The 20127-nt window shown below is 37.6% G+C and overlaps 1 protein-coding gene across 6 annotated transcripts in view; it reads right to left on the reverse strand.

The window, feature by feature from the left end:
• Positions 1 to 391: 391 nt before the first annotated feature.
• NAV2 (neuron navigator 2) overlaps positions 392 to 20127 on the reverse strand; it is a 224661-nt gene continuing 204925 nt past the window's right edge. For all 6 annotated transcript variants that reach the window (XM_084521979.1, XM_084521976.1, XM_084521978.1 and 3 more), the window contains 13 exons: positions 19818 to 19990; positions 17458 to 17611; positions 16764 to 16923; positions 16182 to 16282; positions 14399 to 14494; positions 13843 to 14011; positions 11903 to 12138; positions 10534 to 10688; positions 9979 to 10050; positions 9298 to 9494; positions 8721 to 8839; positions 3409 to 3612; positions 392 to 2242 (listed from right to left, as the gene is read on the reverse strand). In XM_084521979.1, coding sequence (XP_084378105.1) covers positions 2117 to 2242; positions 3409 to 3612; positions 8721 to 8839; positions 9298 to 9494; positions 9979 to 10050; positions 10534 to 10688; positions 11903 to 12138; positions 13843 to 14011; positions 14399 to 14494; positions 16182 to 16282; positions 16764 to 16923; positions 17458 to 17611; positions 19818 to 19990 — 1962 coding nt within the window. In that variant the 3' untranslated portion in view covers positions 392 to 2116. The remainder of the gene's footprint in view (positions 2243 to 3408; positions 3613 to 8720; positions 8840 to 9297; positions 9495 to 9978; positions 10051 to 10533; positions 10689 to 11902; positions 12139 to 13842; positions 14012 to 14398; positions 14495 to 16181; positions 16283 to 16763; positions 16924 to 17457; positions 17612 to 19817; positions 19991 to 20127) is intronic.

The raw sequence follows: 20127 nt of genomic DNA on the forward strand, positions 1-20127 counted from the left end.
CAGCACTTAAAAGTTGTAACAGGAGCAGATTCAAGACCAGCTCAGTAAGACAAAGTAAGTACAGTTATGTTACAGAAAGTCATGAGGTATAATAAAACTATCCTCTCAAACTGAGTCACAGAAGCATGAACTTGTCTGTTACATTACTTTAAACCCACAAGGATTAACAAGCTCTTAAAAAAGTGTTTGTAATAAGTTTTCTTTTTGTACATTGAAAAAACCAGCATATTCCTGTAATTTATTAATGACAGCATTTATTATAGTTGAAAAGCTTTTTTTTTCTTTCTTTTTTTTTTTTCTTTTTTCTTTTTCTGCGTGGATAAAAGAGCTCTTCAGTGATTTATTTAGCTGCGGATTGATACGAACCTGAAAAGTTATCTCATTTCCCTCCTTTTCGTCACATTTCAACAGATTCTAGTATCTCATACAAACAATATTCACAGCAACTTATGATATTCCAAGAGATGACTTTAGCCCTGTTTATTTAAATAAAATCTCGTAATATACAGCACTAATTTAATCAACACAATTAGTACAAAATAAGGCATCGCTTTAAAATTCAGCACCAAAAGATAGCTGGAAAGGCTAGTACAGATCGATATTGAGGACTGATGTATTTGCTGAGGTACAGCCCGGGACAGCTGACTTGGTGGCGATGGTGTTGGAACCATTTGCTTCCATAGAAAGGAAAGTGCAATTCTTTGTGAGGTGTTCTTGATCCCCAACAGAAGTACAAGCCTTAACACTGATAGTGTAGGTGTGTGCGTTCGGAGAGGAGGAGAAATAAAACCAGGTTCACAGCTCTGCCAAAACTCAAAAGCATGGCCTAGGTAAACTTAGAAGACGCAGTACCTTCCCTCCTTTTTTCCAGACTGGAATACTGCTAAAATACTTTTTTTTTTTTTTTTTTTTTTTTTTTTTTTTTTTTGAGTTAAAAGCCGTGGAAGTAAATGTTTTCACCAGAGTAGCACTGAAACTGTCACAGAGCTGAGTTTTAACTAATCCGGTTATGGTTGTGCTGATCGGAACAAAAACTCTGAACAAAACCCAAAGTTTCTCGAAAACTGCTGTAACATTTCATGGCAAGAATTAAAAACTGAAAGTCTGATTAATCCCTTCAGGGGTGTAGCTAACCTCTGTGTACAGGGCTGACAGAACACCCGTGCATTGCCTAAGGTCCTTTAAAGCTGTAGGGCTTCAAGGGGCAGAGCCCTTGCGCCGACTTCTGTGGAGGAGGGAAGCTCACTCTCATCGGTGTAAACCACGTGTACACCACTGAAGTCAACTGAGAGCATCGTGGATGTAAGTGGGAGGAGAATCAGGCCCGGCGTAGCAAAGGGCTACCCGATGTCCAACTTTTAGTAGGATTGATTGTTACACAGTGTTTGAAAAAACCTGATTTGTTCCGACTGTATATATATTTTTATATACTCCTATTTATATATATGTATATCTTTACAAACACACAATGAAAGAAAGCCAAGGTCTCAGACTGGCAAGGAGAGCAGCGCTTTTACTTTACTTTTTTTCTTCTCTTTACTACTATATTTATTCAAACTTCCCTGTTTTGCAGCTTTGCCTTTATGGAGTATTATTACCAAGGCAAGCAGTATTGTTATAGCACCAGAACTCTACAAAGCTGAGTTTAATCTGCAAAGCTGATTGGTAAAAGTCCAGCCCTCACCTAAATGTGGTTTGGTCAGAAGCAGCATAGGCAAAAATTTCCTCTCCCCTCTCCTCTGGACAGTACATGGCACAAAGCTGTTTGCTTCATAGCTGTGAAGTTCCCCCCTCCTTTAACTTTTTTTTTTTTCCTTTAGTAACAATGATTTTAACATCTTCAGTATCTTAGGCATGAGAGCTTACAGCAACTAAACATAAGAAAACAAAGGAATAGTGCAGTTCTTATCACTGTAAAAAGAAAAACAATACAAAGGTTGCTTGGGTTGCCTGCACCCAGGTTCAAGACTGACTCAAAGTGTCTTCTTGTTCTTGCAGCTCTAATACTGAGATACCAGCCCAGCCCAGGAACATGTTCTTCTCGTGAGTTTGTCATCAGGACTCTTGTCGAGTGGGAGAGCAATCATGGAAACAACTTTTTTCTATCTAATGAAGATCACAACGTTGACTCCAGAGATGAATCAAGGATGTCATCGTGATGGCTGTTGCTGTTTGAGTCACTGTCGTAACTCTGGGGGCTTGAGTAGTTGGCTGCTTCTTGCAGTCTCATTAGCATGTTCATCTACAAAGGCACAGAAGTTCATGATTATTTACATTCTGAAGCAGAAAGAATATCAACTCCATATGAAAATCAAAGTGGCATTCACTATGCCAGCATGTAACAGAGGAAAGGAAGGGAAAACAGGGGTAATTATTGATGTGCATCTGAAAAGAGGCATTACATTTAAAACAGTTATAGGAGCATACACATTAGTCACGAATTGTATGCTTTTCCAGTAAAAGTAAAAATGAAAAGATTGAACCGATTAGTCCACAGCTGTGCCAAAGGATTCTGCAAGCATCCTTTCTATCTCTTGCTCTGACCCATGGAAATATGTTCAGCACAGTCCAAATAGGTAAATATGAATGTATTAATATCTAGCTTGATATTTCAAATCATAAAATCATCTAGGTTGGAAAATATATTTGTCTCTCTATACATTAGGTAGTGAAAGCTAACATGTATTCTGCACTCCAGTCGTCTGGGAAAATGCCTATCTCAGAAGGACAGCTTCAGGGCATTCATAGTTTCAATAACTGTTTCCCACTGAAAGAAAACGGGTATTTAGTAATGCCTTCCAGTTCAGTTTATACACGCTATACAAATATGCATTACCATTTCCTTTATATACACTTGCACTGTATTTCTGATTCATGAAGTTGACACCAGTCACAGAACATAACAGCTGATAGATTCACTGAAAATTAAAAATAGATTCACAGAGCATAACAGCTGATAGATTCATTGAAAATCTCAGTTTACATCTGGTGACTGTAAACACCGTGTGAGGTAAAGTAATGTGGCTATTTCATGACTGTGGCAAAACAGGCTTAGCCAAATGGCTCCACTGCACTATTCACACAGTTGTCACCAAATGAAGTACTTCTTTCTGGGGTAGAAATTAATAAACATTGGACACATCCCCAGTGACTCCTCAAAAAATGAATCCTCAAAATATCCTCAGTGAATGAATTTGAAAAACTTCTGACACTATTTCTTGAAAACTTTATGGGCTTTCTACGTCAACATGTTCCATGAGCTGTCTTCATGACTTCCCAAGATATATGGACTTCTTGTTCTAAATCTTTTCAACACTTTTCAGCCATCCTTTACTTTTTCATTCTTGCTTTTAATCCTATAAAGCAGAGAAACTAGGCAGATCTGCTGTTTCAAAACTGAGAACTTACCAAAGGATCTCCTTCGGCATCACTCACTGGAACCTGTTTGCTGGTTGAGCCTTCCCGTGACATGGAGTAGCCATCAAACCCCACATCTTCAGGACGCAGCTGTAGCAGAGGAGGCCACTCATGGTGCTGTGGGGTGGCCGCCCAGGGGTATGTGTCCATTACCCATTTGGCAGGATCCTCCCAGGGAGCTCTCCTCCCATACAACTGAAAAAGTGCAAAAGCATCTTTTAAAGCATTCCTGTTCATTTATCATTTTATTCTGTGCTTACCTAACCAAAATAAATGTGCCTTGATTCTTTGACTGCAGATAACATTTGCAAGTAAGGTTGAACAAAACCAAATGAGATTTGCATCCCCCTAATGACATTTTAATTTTTTAATTATTTTTGAGGGCAAGTGATTTGGAAGAGGCTAACCACCTCCTTTGAGGCTGCAATGCCCTTTTGTGGGTACCATTTAATGAAAAAGAGATGCGAAAATAACCTCAATTTGGAGAGGTGTTTTATTTCTTTCTTCTTCTCTATTTTTTTTTTTTTTTTTAATAAAAGTAAATACAGGAAAGAGGCTGTTAACATTCACATCCAGGCCGCAACAGGAGACAGCTTATCTGTTTGCTGTTGCTGTGAAACTGCAGTCAGAAGAATGCACGGGAGGAAACATAATGCCTGTTATCAAGCAATAGTGATGGATGGATGTCAAAGCATAAGTTTTTGAAGCCAAGGGAATTTCTTTGTACTCAACCAAGAAAATGCACCAACAGAATTTGACTGCATTCCTATTTCAAGTAAGTGTGCTCTATTTCCAAAACTTTTCCTGTGTTACTGAATCTCTACATATCTTTCTTGTTACGTTCAGCTGTTTGCCTTAATTAGCTAATAAATTCCTTTTAACGTCCTATGACTTTGAAAAGCATAAATACAACTTTAAGTGACTTCAAACTTCTGCTTTATAATTTTCTGGCCTAAGCATCCTTCCGCAACTGGAGTTCATTACTGGCGCTTTGTCACTTCAATTCAGAGACCTCTCTTTCCTGTACAATGCACATGGGGAAAAAGCAGCGGTATAACAAAGATTTGTCATCTCTTTCATGGATCTAAGGCTATCTTGTTTTTTTCATCAGTGTTTCTTCCTCCCCACATTCCCATTCTATTATCCTGCCCATTGCCAAACAGGAATAGTTAGGGCAAACTTGAGGTTTCCAGTGCTGTTCCTCACATTGCCATAAATCATTGAACGTTCTTGCAGCATGGAAACCAATTCTTCCAGTGCAAACAGGCCCCCAAAATGCTGCATCCAAACAGAATGCAAGAGACTGACTTCATCTGGATGCATGGTTAATTAATCCAAATCTGCTCTTCCTGCATGGCAGCAGAGTGTTTCCACAGATATATACCAGGCAAGCGTGTATGAATGGCATTTCGTCAGAGACTCCTAAGCAATATTAGGATAAAAACAGCTTTCATTCTAAGTGATGTCACACAGTTCACAGCCTAACCCTTTCTTTGAAAATTTGGCTGCATTAATTTGCACATGCTAAACAAAGTCTTTTATTTTTTCTATTAGAGCCTTCCTGTAAGAGTTACATGAAGCTTATATTCCTGTGAAACTCAGACATGAATGCAGTTTTTTGCATCTATTACTAATAGATGGCAGTCAAATGCCATACGGAAATCACAAGGTACTGAACACTTTCTGGAACAGCACTGAAGCAGGCAGAGCACAGAGCAGGCGTGCCCAGCAGGTGGTGCTAGGCAGTCTTACACATGGCTTTCTGCTGCAAAAAAACTTGTCTGCGTCCTTGAGCTGTATTGTATTATTTTTCCCAACATAATGTCTTCAAGCTGTGGTAAGCCAGATCGCATATTTTAATCTTGTTCTCAAATCTACGGCAAGTCGTAACAATTGGTAAGGGCAGAGAATTTTATATTTTCCACACGTCCGTGCTGCCTAGAAGGTCTGCGTGGTTCCTAGATCATTTCTGAATATTAGCTAGGAAGTCAAATCCCCATTGCAGGATACGAAATCATCATATATCTTCAGCAGATGAAAGATCGAATTACCAGCTTACCATTCCCATCCACAGCAACCAGTCCTGCCCCTTTCATATGAATGCTTTCTAGACATAGAAGGTGCAATTAAGGAGCAAGAACCTAACAGGTTGGTCCACAAAGCACCACACAGAAACCACTGGCGTACGAGTGATGGCATCAGGAAGCCACAGAGACTTTAGACCCTCTTTTTGTTGGTGCTCCACTCCATATCAATATACCGAGCAGGAAAAACAATGGGTTTTTAAAACCCTGTAATTTTCATATCCCTGTTTTGAAGAACCAAAAACTCAGCGGCTCCAGTGGGAGCAATTATTCTAAGGATCCTTTTGGCTCTCTTGTTTTTGACCCAAAATAGTCCTCTAAATGAGAAACAGAAACATAAAAATAGTTCAGTTTAGATCCAGAGAGATCAGAGTGAAATCAGCAGTCCACCCTTTCTTTCTGGCAGGCAATTTCAGATGAGAAGATGTGTTCTCAAAGGAGCCTTTGTGGGTGTGGGGACAGAAAACAGCCAAAAATGAAATACACATTTCTAGCATTAGCTTGTTAATTAGTACAACTCTGGCTGCTCTTTGAGTACTCATGTTTTATTCCCATCAACAGACTCAACAAAAGAGAATTCTAAAGCAAACGAGGAAATTATTTAAAATGAAATGAATTAGTGGAATATGGGGAAATTGGATTGGAGCAGATACAGAATCTAAAGCAAAAAGCAAGAAACTGGAATGCTTACACTTAAAATGCAATCCATTCAAATAACATAAAGATGCAGATAACAGGCAAAACGAGGAAGCAAAAACAGGGTTTTATCAATTGTTATGCTTTCTTATCCTTTCTGTTATTAATGTTTCAATGCTTTCCATACCTACTGATCAGCTGATAAAAAGACATTCAAAACACAATACAACATGCTCGAGCATCCCATTTCAGGAGGAAACAAGAACCCTGTCTTCTCACTTGTTTTAGGTCAAAAAGATTATTAGCTCCCTTTACCTTCCTTTGTGGGGACCCTCTACAGGAATTATGTAAAATAGTTCTTCTCTTCAGTTCTATTTCTACCTATGTTTCTCTTTGTGCAATCTGAAAACCTGACATCTAAGTACCTACCACAATCATCTCAAGGAAAATGAAGTCTCTAGGTAATGTCAGAATTCAAATGGTAAACACAGTTTGTACAAATTCTTACTAAAACTAGTTGAACAATTCATGTATTTAGTAGTTATTAGGAGCCACTAGTAAAAACTGAAATTTCTATGACAAGGCTGTTTTTTCGCACTCTCTCTGTTAACATCTATAAATCTCTACTGTCGAGATAGTAAATGAAACTCCAGGTGTTTCTTAAGTGGATGAGCTTTTTTTTTTTTTTTTCTTTTTTTCTTTCCTTTTAAGCACATTTTCAAACTGGTGTGTCTTCTCTTCATTATTGTTTCATTTTCTGCAGAGTACTCCCATCCAAACAAGAGCTAAACCTCAAATACAGAAACTGTATTGAATAGAAAAGAAATAGTATTTTTCAAAAGAAAACTTTCACACTTTTCTAACAGATCTTCCTGACAAGTCATCCCGATGAATACTGTAAAGGTGACCCCTAAGCAGCCCCAGAATGGAGAAAACTGTTATTCACAAACCCCAAATTACCATTCTGTGACATGACTGCTTCTCTCAAGGAGCTTGTAACTTCTTGGGAGTTCTTTCATGTTTCAGAAAGATTTTGGGCTCAGAGACACACATGGTAGAGAACCTATTATTTCTGTAGTAAAATTTCCTAACTATTAATTACTCTTACTAATAACAAACTGTGTCTTGCTCATAGTTTGAATTTTTCTAGTGCAAACTTGTCAAACAGCCAGTAAATGTTCTTCCCCCACTGAAACAGGCTTCCAAAGATCAAAACTGTTTCATCTTCCTATTAAATAAACTGAATAGTTTGAACTTCTCATTTCACTGTAAAATACTTTCTGTATCTTAAATTATACCTATTGCCCTTTTCTGAACCCTTTTAACTTTTAAATCTTTTTTTTTTTTTTTTAACATACAGAAGTACTTCCCTCTTCCTACTTCTATGAGCTTTTAAGTTATACCCCTAAAATGGCATTTGTCCTCTTACCGAAACACAAGCTTCCGATACATCACTATAATTTACTATTCTTCACTTATCTTCAGCCCTTTTCAACTTTCCAGACTCTCACTGTCATCCACCTTTTTATTTCTCTACACATGTGATCTTGCATTTAGCTCTACTGCAAAACAAGTAATTTTTAAATGAGCAGATTTCGCAGATGCTGCAAGTGGAAAGCTTCAGGTTCCATCTACCCTAATCCTCATGTTATCAAAATACAGGGATTTTTCTCATCAAAGAGAGCTCTTTATCAAAAATAACTAATGTTTGCAACACCCCGAATGCACTCGTATTTTACTCATTGATTATGCTATCTTCCAAAACACCTTTTACATTATGTGCTGCTGTTCTTACCCTGTGAACAGAGAACTGAAGAATCTAAATTTTTTTTTTTCGATAATTCCATGTCAAGTCAATAGCAAACCTCTGTTAAGCCACTCCTCCTGATTCCAACATGCTTTATAGTCATGGAGATGCTAAGAATTGCATGAATCTAAGAACTGAATGCCTAAAACTATCCAAATTGTTAGACAGTGTGAATCAGATAAAAGTACAGGCAATCAGTGATGATTCTACTACAGACCCTGAAAGAATTACGAAGGAATCTACTCAAAATTACATCCTGAAGATTGAAGAAATAATCAAAATGTCACTGATATTGAACCTATCATGTTCATTTATACGTTTATCTCCTTATACACTTTGTTTATCTTCTGTTCAAGATTTCATTTGCAAAGGAAAATCATATGTAACAGTTAATGACCACAAACATGTTTTTCAGGTGCACGGTACAATTTTAAAGCGTGCTTCTGGGTTATTGAATATTGATTTTTGAAAACAGGTTACTGAAAGACACTTGGATGCCTAACTGCGACTAAAAACATCAACAGTTTAGCATTTAAGCACTTTTCAAAAAGTCACTCCGGAATTTGTGTGCTTCCACTCCGTATTTCAAAATGGCAGAGTGAAGAAAATATTTCTCCCTGAAATTAATGACTATATTTTCACAGACATACAAGTATTTAGTGTGCAAAGTTACACCCACAGAAAACGTCGTCATTATTCAGTTTTCTCTGATGCTGTGTTGCCTTCTGAATAGATACCATTTCAAGACCTATGATTTTTCATTTTTGTCTGCTCACCTGTAGCCCTTCTCTAACTGCCTCCAGAAGGTACGGGATGATGGAGTAGTTCCACAGGTCAGTAAACCAAACTCTTGAACCATCTACATCTATTGGACAAGAGAGGAAGAGCCGTGGACCTGAAAAGGGGAATACAGATATTACACTCAAATCATAATGACATGAATCAAAACAGGATCAAACAACAACTTGCAGTTCTCTAGAGAAAGAAGCCAAGGATGAGAGAACAAACATAGTTATCTGGTGAAGTGCTCTCACTTGAGAGTTCAAAAATCCTATGAATTGACTTCAAAACCCATAGCTTTCAAGGTCAAAACTATTAACCAGATTTCCTAACAAGGTTGATATCAATGACCTATTAAAATGGGGGAAAAAAGTTTAGAAACTTCTTGTATGGTTTGTCTGAGAGTAAAAAAAATATATATATATATCTAAAAGCAGGGTTTAAAGAAACCTTTTATTACCTTACGTAGTACAAGGAAATGTGCAAGGATGCATTTGGTGTACAAGGAAATAGAATACATACATTTATATATGTCTGGAAATGCATTTCTTCCAGAATGGGCAGAACACTTACCAATAGTAACATCAGAGGAGCTGTGAGCCTCCAAGAACTTGTTCAGATGTTGCCAGACCTTGGGAATCCAATCAATAATTTTAACCAGCTCTGCATTTCTCATCCTGCCACTGATCTCTGTTTCAATTAGTTTTCTCCTCAGGAAACGGCCGAGAAAGCCTTTGACTGGCTCAGTGTGGTTAGCACATAGCACCCATCTGTGGCAGAAGAGCAAAAACATCTGCAATTATTCTTTAGTGCAAGAGAAAATATTTTGGGCTAGATATTTCTTATCATTTCTAAATGATTATTGTGATCAAAAAGGATGATCACAGTTGTATATTTTTCCTTGAAAAAACTATTTTAGAACAATGAGTTCATTAGATGAAATAATTCATATTGTACTTTGTTTCATCTTACTGCTTACTGGCTATCTGCTTCGCCTATAGTCATATTTAAAATTTGTTAGAAGATCAAATATCTTAAAAATCCTCTGAACAGACAAAGTTTTATTAACTATAGTTATTTCAATAACAGCATCATAACATAAAGCTGCACAAGTTAGGGCAGTAGCTACTGGAGAATGGTATTTCTATATCCCAGTTTGCCATTTCAGCTGATAAGAACAACTTCAGATGACTCAGTAGCCATTGCTCCTTTGTGAGCCCACAAACATAAATGAGAAACATGAATAAACAGTACCTGAAATTATGATGAAGTTGAAGATTAGGTGTTGAGGAGGTGGCTTGGTTCATGGTGCCAATAATATATGGACTATTAAAAAAAATCAAGCAAATCAAACTTGTAAATTTTGTTAAAAATAAAAAATAACATTAAAACATTTAACATTAAAAAGGTTATTCTTTTTTTTTTTTTTTGTCAAAGAAGGCTTTTGTAGTTACTTGTAACCAGATTCTCTACTGAGAATCTGAACTACAAGAACATCAAATTCAAAAAGCAAAATCGAAGCCTCAGAGCAGGACCTCTCGCTAAAAATGTCTTTTTAGTATTGAAGGTCTACTGCATGAAACGAATGCAAGTTGTCCAACGCATCTACTACTTTTTTATTACTGATTATAGAAGAACTGATAATTTTATGCAGAAAAAAATCTCTGAAGTGCTGTCCATAATAAGGATGGTCTCCCATCTCAGTCCTCTTTACCAAATTGATCTACAGTTCATTGTTCTGATCATATTCTGGAACTGCTGTTCTTTGACATAATTGGGATTTGGAATGAGTTCTAAGACTTTCCTTACCATTTGTGGTACTTGCAGTTTAGAAGTCCATTAAAAATTTCTCCTAGGGAGCTAACATGATGCAAATTATCCAAAATGATTACAAGAGGCATATCCACGGCATTATTTTCGCTATTACACTGGTCTGCTAGGTTGGACAGGTATTGGCGGAGTTCCTGCAAAGCATACATTAAAAAAAAAAAAAAAAAAAAAGTTTTCATTATATTTCTTGAAAATTCAGGTAATACAAATAAATTAGTGGCTTTGCTATGAAATCTGAAGCAAAAGAGACCGCCATCTTACACGTGTTCACATTTCCCATGAGGAAATAGAAAAATATGGTTTTCCTTTTCTTTTGTAGGTTTTGCTACATATTCAAAGACACTTGCATGAGATAAGGGCCTAAAGGGGTCAAGATTTTGCCTTTTGCTTTATGTTTTTTCATTTGTGTTGTCCTAATCTGACACAGAAGTCTGAAATGCATTTTTCTTTCTTTTCAGGAACTTATTCGAATCTCTGTACACCAAGCGGGGCAGTTGCTGTTGTTCCGGCTAGGTTTGTTCTCTGTTCTTGCCGCTGTGTTTTTATCAAAGCAGAGCTGACAAAATTAGCCTGGTACTAAGCACTCCTCGAGCAGGGGCCAAACTTAGATGCCTTCAGTAATGACACAAAAGAATGATGAGCTCAGAGTGCTACTGCTGGGTGACTGGGTGTGGCTGAAAAGCTCTCATCATCTTTAAAGCATTTATTACATAGCATGTCTCAAATTATGCCAGTGGCCTACAACCACACTTTCAACCACTCTTCTTCTCCAGAGGAAGATCTGCCTAAGGCCATCAAACATTTAATATTTTTTTTTTAACTAGACATTCACTTGAGGTATATTTGGCAAAACCAAAAGCACATAAAAAGCAGAGACATGCCTTACAAGCTCAGGAATGTGTCTGGACAACAGTAACTACTGGAACAGCGTATGTAGATTACCAGTGCTGATACTTGCAGCTGCAGAAATTCTAAAGGCCTAGAGATGCATTTCATGTTATTTGGAAAGATGTCTGCATGCAATGAGGATCACTGAAGTTGCTGGGAACTTTGTGCAGGTGTTTAACTTCCTCAGCAATTCTCAGCCTTCTAACCACTTCAAAATCATGATGCCTTTAGGTGTTTAAACTTATACCTGGAAGTCTGCTATTTAAGGCCCAAAAGCCTGGTTAATCTACAGTTCTGAAAAACTTAGATATTGTCCCCTTCAGGATTAAAAGAATGCTTTAAAAAGAAAGATAAGTTTAAAATCCCACTTGCCTATTTTTGACGAATTAACAAAGGAGCAGTTCTCCCATTTTTGACATATGGTAACATTAACTGTGCAAGCAACGATTCGTTTTCTCACCTTACTGGATTTATGGTCCACATTGAAGGTTGCAATAATTCCATCAGCCAACTCCCTGCCCTCTCTAAGGACCATATACTCAGACAGGCGGTTTGCTAGATATGTTTTACCAGTGCCACTAGGGCCAGACAAGATAATCCGTCGGTGTTCCATCAGGAGAGAGACGTAACGCTGCAGTATAGGCTTGGGGATCAGTGACTCAAACACAAGACAGTCCAAACTGTTCTCGCAGATACCTGCAACAGTAAAAGATTCCTCATTTATAGCAACTCCCAATTTTTATCCAGATTACCTACAAGTTGTTTTTTTTTTCCCTCTTAAAAAAAAGAAAAAAGTAGCTGTAATGCTGAAAAGCAATCCATTAATGACGTTTTAACAAATCAAGATTAATTGAAATGACTGGAAAGCCAAAACAGAACCGAAACGTGGGACTTTGTGAATATACCTGGGCCCAGTAACAGTAGGAGAAACTCCCAAAATAAAACTTTGTAACAACAGATTTAGATCCAACCCGACCAAGCTGTTTCTTGTTTCTGAGAAAAATCCCTTCCCCACTCTGGTGTCCCTTGTGATAGAGAATGACATGTATAAAAAAGTAAGTGACCTGTAAGCTTCACCTGGATTCTCCATCAGCTTTCCCAGTTTTCAAAGAACTCAGCTTCTCTAGATAAAATTGGCCATATGACTGTTTCCAGGCTACATTTTTCACACAGGAACCATGTGTTTTAAAGTATTTTGTTATGCACACTACACATACACACAGAATTTACCTGTTTACTTTTGAATCGCTAGACAAAAAAAAACAGCTATCATCAACTCCCCCTGCTTTCCCAAACACATGTAATTAAACTCCTTCTCTGTATGCTGATGGCTATCTCTTCTAACATAAAACTCCTACTGATAAGCATTTATGCAATGTCAGCAATCACTTTAGGCAGAATTGGCTCAGGAAAAACATACAATGCTTCAGAATAAACAGAAGAAAGGGAAGTTGGCAGATCACCCATAGAAATGTTTGCACCTCAATGGTTACTTGGAATATTAAATATTTATATAGGCAGCTTTATATCTCAACGGTATATGTGAGTAACTGATTTCCCATAAATTGATTAAATACACTCATACTTTATTGAAAAATGTTATCATGTATGAACCTTCAAAGTACAAGTCAAGACACTGCAAGTTAAATACAAAATCAACTGAAGCTTCACAGATATGAGCAATATTTCAATTGGGATTATACTCTTGGATAATGCATTCCAAGTAAGTGAGCAGAACACTCAGAGTTCACATCAACCCTCAGTAAACTGAGGTATTTCATGACTTAGTTTGTCTTCCTGTGTGCTGATCTGCTACAGAATTAATTGTTGTTTTTTTTTTTTATACCAGCAATCAGAAATCAAAATACTTCCAAATGCTCAGTCAAACTTTGAAATTGAGCTGTAAAGTGGTTGGCAATGTTCATAAGTATTGTGCTACTCCATTGCTGTATGCAGATCTATGTGACATATTTCAATGGTGTCACTTCAAGCAAGCTGACTAACACTGAAATTGCAGTGGTTGAGGACTTACCTCAACCCCATTTTTTTTTAAATTCATTTGGAAGAGCACTTTGCTGCTCGAACAATTCCACTGTGACACCTGTGGTGTGAGGTGCTCTCCAGCACAACTCAAGGCACCGATTTAAGACATCTGGAGGAAAACTGCTATGTGTATAATTATTTCCATTGTTACAGATAGGAAATTTACTCAATTTATAGACTTACCATACTCTAAGTGCTTTCTTCATCAAATGAAAATGGAAAAACAGTAAATAAAAGGCAAGGACAGGAAAAACAGACACAACTATAAGTTTTTACTCCTCTGAGATTCTTGACATAGTATGCTTTGATAAAACTGTAATTACTGAGAACTACAACAGACTGATCAACTGCAATTACCTTTGATGGTAACAGAAATCGTATTGTTTTCTCCAACTAGATAGCCACAGGGCAACAGCTCGGGTGTCTCTGCGCTATTTGTGCGTTTGATTTCTCCAATGCTATAGCCCAGAACACTGTCTGAATTAAGTCCCAGCTGACTCACTGGATCCACATGAATGATGTATTCCTACGGTGAAAAAGAGGATGGAAAATTTTACAAAACACTGAAAGCTTTGAGCCTGTGGATTCTAAGCTACAACAACAACACTGAGTTGAATATTATTTGATACTGGCAAATGCCTGTTCAAATAGTACCAAGCAAATTGTCAAAGACAAAGCAGACACAATAGGCAAATGACTGCTACGCGCTTTACAGATGAGGAAACTGACAGTGAAGTTACCTGACTTATCTGAAGACACACATAAAATCTTTGTAAAAGTCAGTGCTGTTTGGACACCTATCCAAATTCAAAACAGCGTATACATCTGAGTTTCCATGCAGGCACCCTGTCGTCAAATACACTGTGAATGCTAATAGAAGAACTCAAGCAGAGAGCAAATTGTATACACTAACCTTAAACAACCGCCTAACCACACCATCCAGAACATCCCATTTGGTCTTGCCACTGACTCCAATGCAGCCTATGAGGAAGGTGCGAGGCCTTGAATCCTAAATGAATACAAACATGAATCATAAATTTAAGTTAATAAATAAATCCTAGCTGCGTCACACGTCTGTTTAAGGTAACTGAAATTCTGGCATAGTTATGACGCATCTTCATTTCTTTATACACGTATAGTAAATTCTGAATACTATGTGAAATCCTTGTTCTCTACTTAACATTTTTACAGTGTTGCAGTGACAAATTTAGAGGATACTTAAGCAGTACCCAGTGTTAAGCTAAATGTGTTTATTAATCCATGAACAATTCAAAAGCATCTGAAAAGATTACAGCTTATCAAAAAGTCAGGAAGTTTTAAGAATTCTAGGCAGAAGTTCACCGCATTCATTTTTCTGTGACTTCATAATCTAAAATACATTGCATTTTCAACATTTATCCTATTTACTTCTAGAAATCGTGCCACAGACAAAGAAATCTAGTGAAATTCTACATAAATTTCTACATAAACTTGTGTGTTATGTTTGGTATATTATACCATTTTAGTTAATATTTTTGCTTCTGATTTCTACAGCAGATAAAGAAAAAGGAATGCACCTCATTTTTCTATTCCTCTGTAGCTGTACTCACTATGAAACATTTATTGAAGAAAAACTGATTTCTAGTGTAAGACTTCATGTTCAACTAATATGTAAAGAACCATTTCTACATGGTAACTTTACTGACAGTAAGCACAGTAGAGCCCGACAGAATTAGCAATACATTTTTACTATTAATTTGCTTATCTGGGGCTGTAATTTATTAATGCAAAATTGTTATTTCATGGGAAGATCTGCTGAGCTGATTTTCTCTCTGTTTATTGGAATTTCTGTCCCCTCTTACAAAGGCCATTAAATGATTTGTTAAATGCACTTTTACAGGTACTCGTAATGTGAGATAGGAAGATCAATGCTTGGTAAAGATTGTGTAGTACATTCACGCATGCATTACACACGTGAAGCAGGCTGCAATTTCACAATATTTGAAACATATTTGGATATTTAGGATTCTTTACATTGCTTAAGAAAGGAGAACATCTGAAAAATAACTGATTCAAAATGAAATACTTGTACCAGAGAGGAAAACTTGAACTATAGTTACAGATCTCCCAGTCTGAACCTAACAAGTGCTTGTGGAATATTGTTGCTTCTAGCATTTTAGTGCACCTTCTACCTACACACCGCATCATTTTCATTATTTCAACTTAAATAAAACTTGAAATAATAACAGAAAAGAGCTTTGTGCAGCTTTTAACTGATCAGTCTTAAATACAGGCTACCCTGAGGTGCAGATTAGTCAGCTCACCTCCTTGAAGCTGAAAAACTGACCTGTCTTTCAGAGAATAATTGTAATGTTATCACCTACACCACTGACACGTGGTCTAGGCTAGCAGTCCTCTATTACTGACATAGGTTCATGGCTAATGCTGATGGCACCAATTGGCAGAAACTGTAAAATAAGAAGTCACTGCAGACGAGTCCCATGAGACAACCCAAACTGGTGTTGCTGGCTCTCAGCAGCTCAATGAAAGTGGGAGCTTAGTGCTTTGTCTATCACTATTGATATGTCTGATATGTAAACTATTCTGCTGAGAAATTTGTAATGAATGTTTTGCAAATAAAAGCCTTCAAAACAGACTGGAATGTGGCAGAAAATTCAAATCCAAAGTCACTTATATGGAGACAAAAGACAACTCACCTCCTTCCATTTCATTTCGTCCTGAAAGTTGACTACTATTTTGACATGCCTGCCTCCTTCTTTCCGGGCAGAGCCATCGCCTGGGTCATCTAACAGCATGTCTGTGAAGAGATGACATCAACAGCTTTCATAGCTTTATCCTACCAATGAAGGCTATTCTGGTTTACCCTAACACTTCTATTGTAGTCGAACACAACACCTCTGGGCTTCACATGTCCAGAGGTTAAAAATAAGAACCAGGTTTACTGACTACCTTACTAAATATCAATATCACTTTTAAAAAGAAATTATTAGTCAGTTGCTCTGTATTTTTCTTCCTACAAAATATCCCCCTAGCTAACACAACGCCATTAAATGGCTCTGAACACAACTCTCTGCAGCTGAGGTCATAGTTGGACAACTCCAATCTAGGGTGTAGCAGACCTATGATGACATTTTAAAAGAAGGCTTTATGCCAGCTCCTGACATATTTCCACACCTTAGCTGTTAATAATTTTCATGCTTTCATTTTCCATGGCTAACCAAACCAAACCTTCCAAGAGCAGGATAAAACCTGCCCACCGCCTTTCTCATTAAACTCACCGAGACTGGTTGACTCCGTGAGGTTCAAACTGTGTTGAGAGAGACCCACTGAATGTCTTGGAGAGGATGAAATGGAAACCTGAGACTGCGCCCTGCTGCAGCTGCCGTGGTTTTCAGATTTCAGCCGATCATTTTCTGCTTTTAATTTTTCAATCTCACTCTTGAAAAGACAAGTCAGCGGTTAGAAGGCACAGTGAAAACACACTCTTAAAACAGCACAGCATAAGCAACTACAGAAGAAATACTAATTCAGTGGAAATGCCATTTTCACATAATTTTAAAGCACTGCACTAAATTAGTTTTAATCATCATAATGACCTTTCTATGACATTTCTCAGTGTCCTAGAAAACAAAAATATGTGGGAATTTACTAAACACTGAAACGCAGCTCCTTTAAAGCAGATGGCCTGAGATTAATTTTAAGAAGCTGTTGACAGCCAATGAATAGCCTCCCCACAGGTTTCTAGGGTTGAAACAGTTAGCTGTTGCTGAGTTCAGGGAGGTGGAAATCATAGGTTCAAGCTGACCTTAATGAAGGTCTAAGGTATGACACTGGTACGCAGGTAAACACAATTTTTAGTAAGCATTCAAAAAGCTTTGAATTTACTTTCTTTTATGTTTTTATTGTGCGGCAGGATGGCCAGCCTTTAACACCTCAATATCCACTGCAGTATTCGGGGTAGTTATCCCCTACCTGCATTCTGTTCATCGCCTCCCGCAGCTGGTCAAGCTGATGAGCAGAGCTAAGGGCTTCTAAACGAATATCAGTTAACTTCATCTCCTTGTCTCTTAGTTCATTTCGTAACTGCATGACTGTTTCAGCTTCACTGTCTGTGCATTCAGAAATTCTGGAAAAGAATGAAAAAGAGACATTGAACTAGACCATTTGTTACTTTTCAGACAGTGCTTCACCAGCATTTATTAGTAAAAGAGGAAAAAAAATCTTCAGGGAGTAGGCAACAGTTTTGGCTTACTGCATTAGTGATACCATAAATCAGATATTAAATAGGTCATGGAAACATTACAGCTTAGCAAAATAAGTCTGAGGGTTAGTTTTCTGTAATCAGCATATGAAACAGAATTCAGGAAATCACCTACTATTGGACAGTCTACTTTTTTCATGGTAGTTGCCATAAAAGAACTATTTTAAAGCCAAAATCTAAATAAATTAAGGGGGTGCAGGCAGTAACAGTAGTTGGTTGAAGATTGATGATTTTACAGAAAGATTTAAAGCTCACCAGGTGTGCACAGCTGGGTTTCCCTGAAATGTTCTGGAGGGCTTTGGAACTCTACACCTATTCAAGCGTGATAAATTCCTGTTTGCTTCAAAGCACTCATGCTCAAAAAATTTTTGGTGGCGTTCTTCTTCCCTCCTCCCACAAAAAAAGATTCTAGACGAGTAACATTTCAGCACATTCATTCATAAGTGTATCTATATAAAGATCAACGACCCAGCTGCATGCTTTGAGGGAGATTTCATTTAAAATGTCTCTCTTTCAATCAGGTTAATGAGAGATGTTTTCTTCACCAAAAAGCCAGTAAGCCAAAATGTATAAGTTTGACTTTTGCTCTATCCTTCCCTTAGTTTTCTCTCTTTTCTCATGTTGAATCCTTTGGCTTTCTTGTCAAGATGTGATGTATGCACACAGCATTTTGACTGATGATGGACGGGATCATCATTTAACAATTTACCAGCCTTAGAGTTCTAAAACACAATTTGCTGTAGACACCAGAAGCTCATTCAGTTAGGCTCAAGAGACTGGAGAAGCTTTAAAAAATTCATGGAGGATTATCTTCTGATACTAACATTTCATCACTATTATTTGACTGGAAACTATTGCTATTCTTTTCACCTTTCCATGGGAAAACAAGTGATGGGCAAAATTTCAAGTTTGGATATTTACTCAGATGCCTTTGAACTGAAATCAGGCTGGAAGCTTTGTATGTTATTTACAAGGTTGTAAGGCCATCTGATAATTACACGTGTCACAATACAGCCTCTTCCATCTTTCTGTATTTATTTATCCTGATCAATTGCAGAAGCTACTGATAAAGTTAACACAAAATCTGTTTTACAAAGTTCTCCAAGCACATTCTAAATGTGACTGCAGGTTCAAAACAGCACAGTAAGACCATTTTAACTTTATTTCATAGGTAGCCAAAATGAAACACCAACATTGTCTGTGACCTTCCTTGGGAAATCATCACTGCAGCTTAGCACAACATGCGCTGCCTTTAGCCAACAGAAAAAAAAAATAAAAAAAATCCCAGACTTGGCCTGGTTTGTTTCATTAACAGCTAGAGATCCAATTAGTTCTGCACTCCAAGGCTACTCAAGTTATAAATACTCTTCATACTCAGTATGTTTTACTAAGAAAGCTCCCCAGAGAAATACGGAACAACACTACAGTAAAGAAACAACGATTTTTAGCTTCTTGGATACTAATAGAAAGGTCCTGTGTTGCAAGTCAGCTTACCTATCTTGAACTCCCTGAATATACAAATTCAACTTTTCTATCTTTTGCCTGTAGTCTCCTTAGGGCACACAACATGTAAAATAAACAGTAGCTGAAATGTTTGTTGTTTGCTCGTTGTTTTGCCACTATGACAGGGTTAAGGATTTTACCAAATAAACTTGGCTGTTCTGGGAGATAAAACAAGTAATGCTTGGGAGTAGGACCAACCAGTGGCAACAGACCAGTCCAGAACTACAAGACAATCCTGCCTGGCCCACTGTGTCTTCTGCTGTGGCCTCATGGTGAACAGCTGGTTTTAGCATTACACGCAACTGAACAGCTGTCAAACTCTTGCAGTGCTTACACAGATTTGCAGATCCTTATTCAGAGAAACCGAACGGGATGGGATGGTGGAGGGTATATTTTGCCATTGTTTGTTTCTGGAAAGCCACCTGAAGATGTCCTGTAAAGCTAGCACTGAAAACATTGCACCTGTCCAAAAGATGGTATTTCTCTTTCCCTCTACCTGTACAGCAGGATGCCTGCCAGTACATTTTCCATTAAATAAATAATAACAATAATATTAAAAAACTCTTACAGAGAATTGGAATGGGAGGCTCTCAACAATGGCGTTGAAGTAGTAGAGTTATGGTGCGGTAACTTTGGTGATGAAGGTAATGAAGAATCAGTCATCTCCTCAATATCTGAATGAGAAGATGCTGACTTGGGAGATTTCTTTTTACCAAAAGCTTGCTTGAAGGAGCTGCGTAACTGAAAAAACAAGACCACAACAGCAGGCATATCATGAAGAATTCATCCAGACAAAAAAGCCACAGAGGAAAACTCTAACATGCAAATATTTCAAACAAAGCCATACTCACACAGATTTTAACAGAGGTAAAAGGTAA

Source organism: Aythya ferina (genome assembly GCF_964211825.1).
Source record: "Aythya ferina genome assembly, chromosome: 5".
Classification (NCBI taxonomy): domain Eukaryota; kingdom Metazoa; phylum Chordata; class Aves; order Anseriformes; family Anatidae; genus Aythya; species Aythya ferina.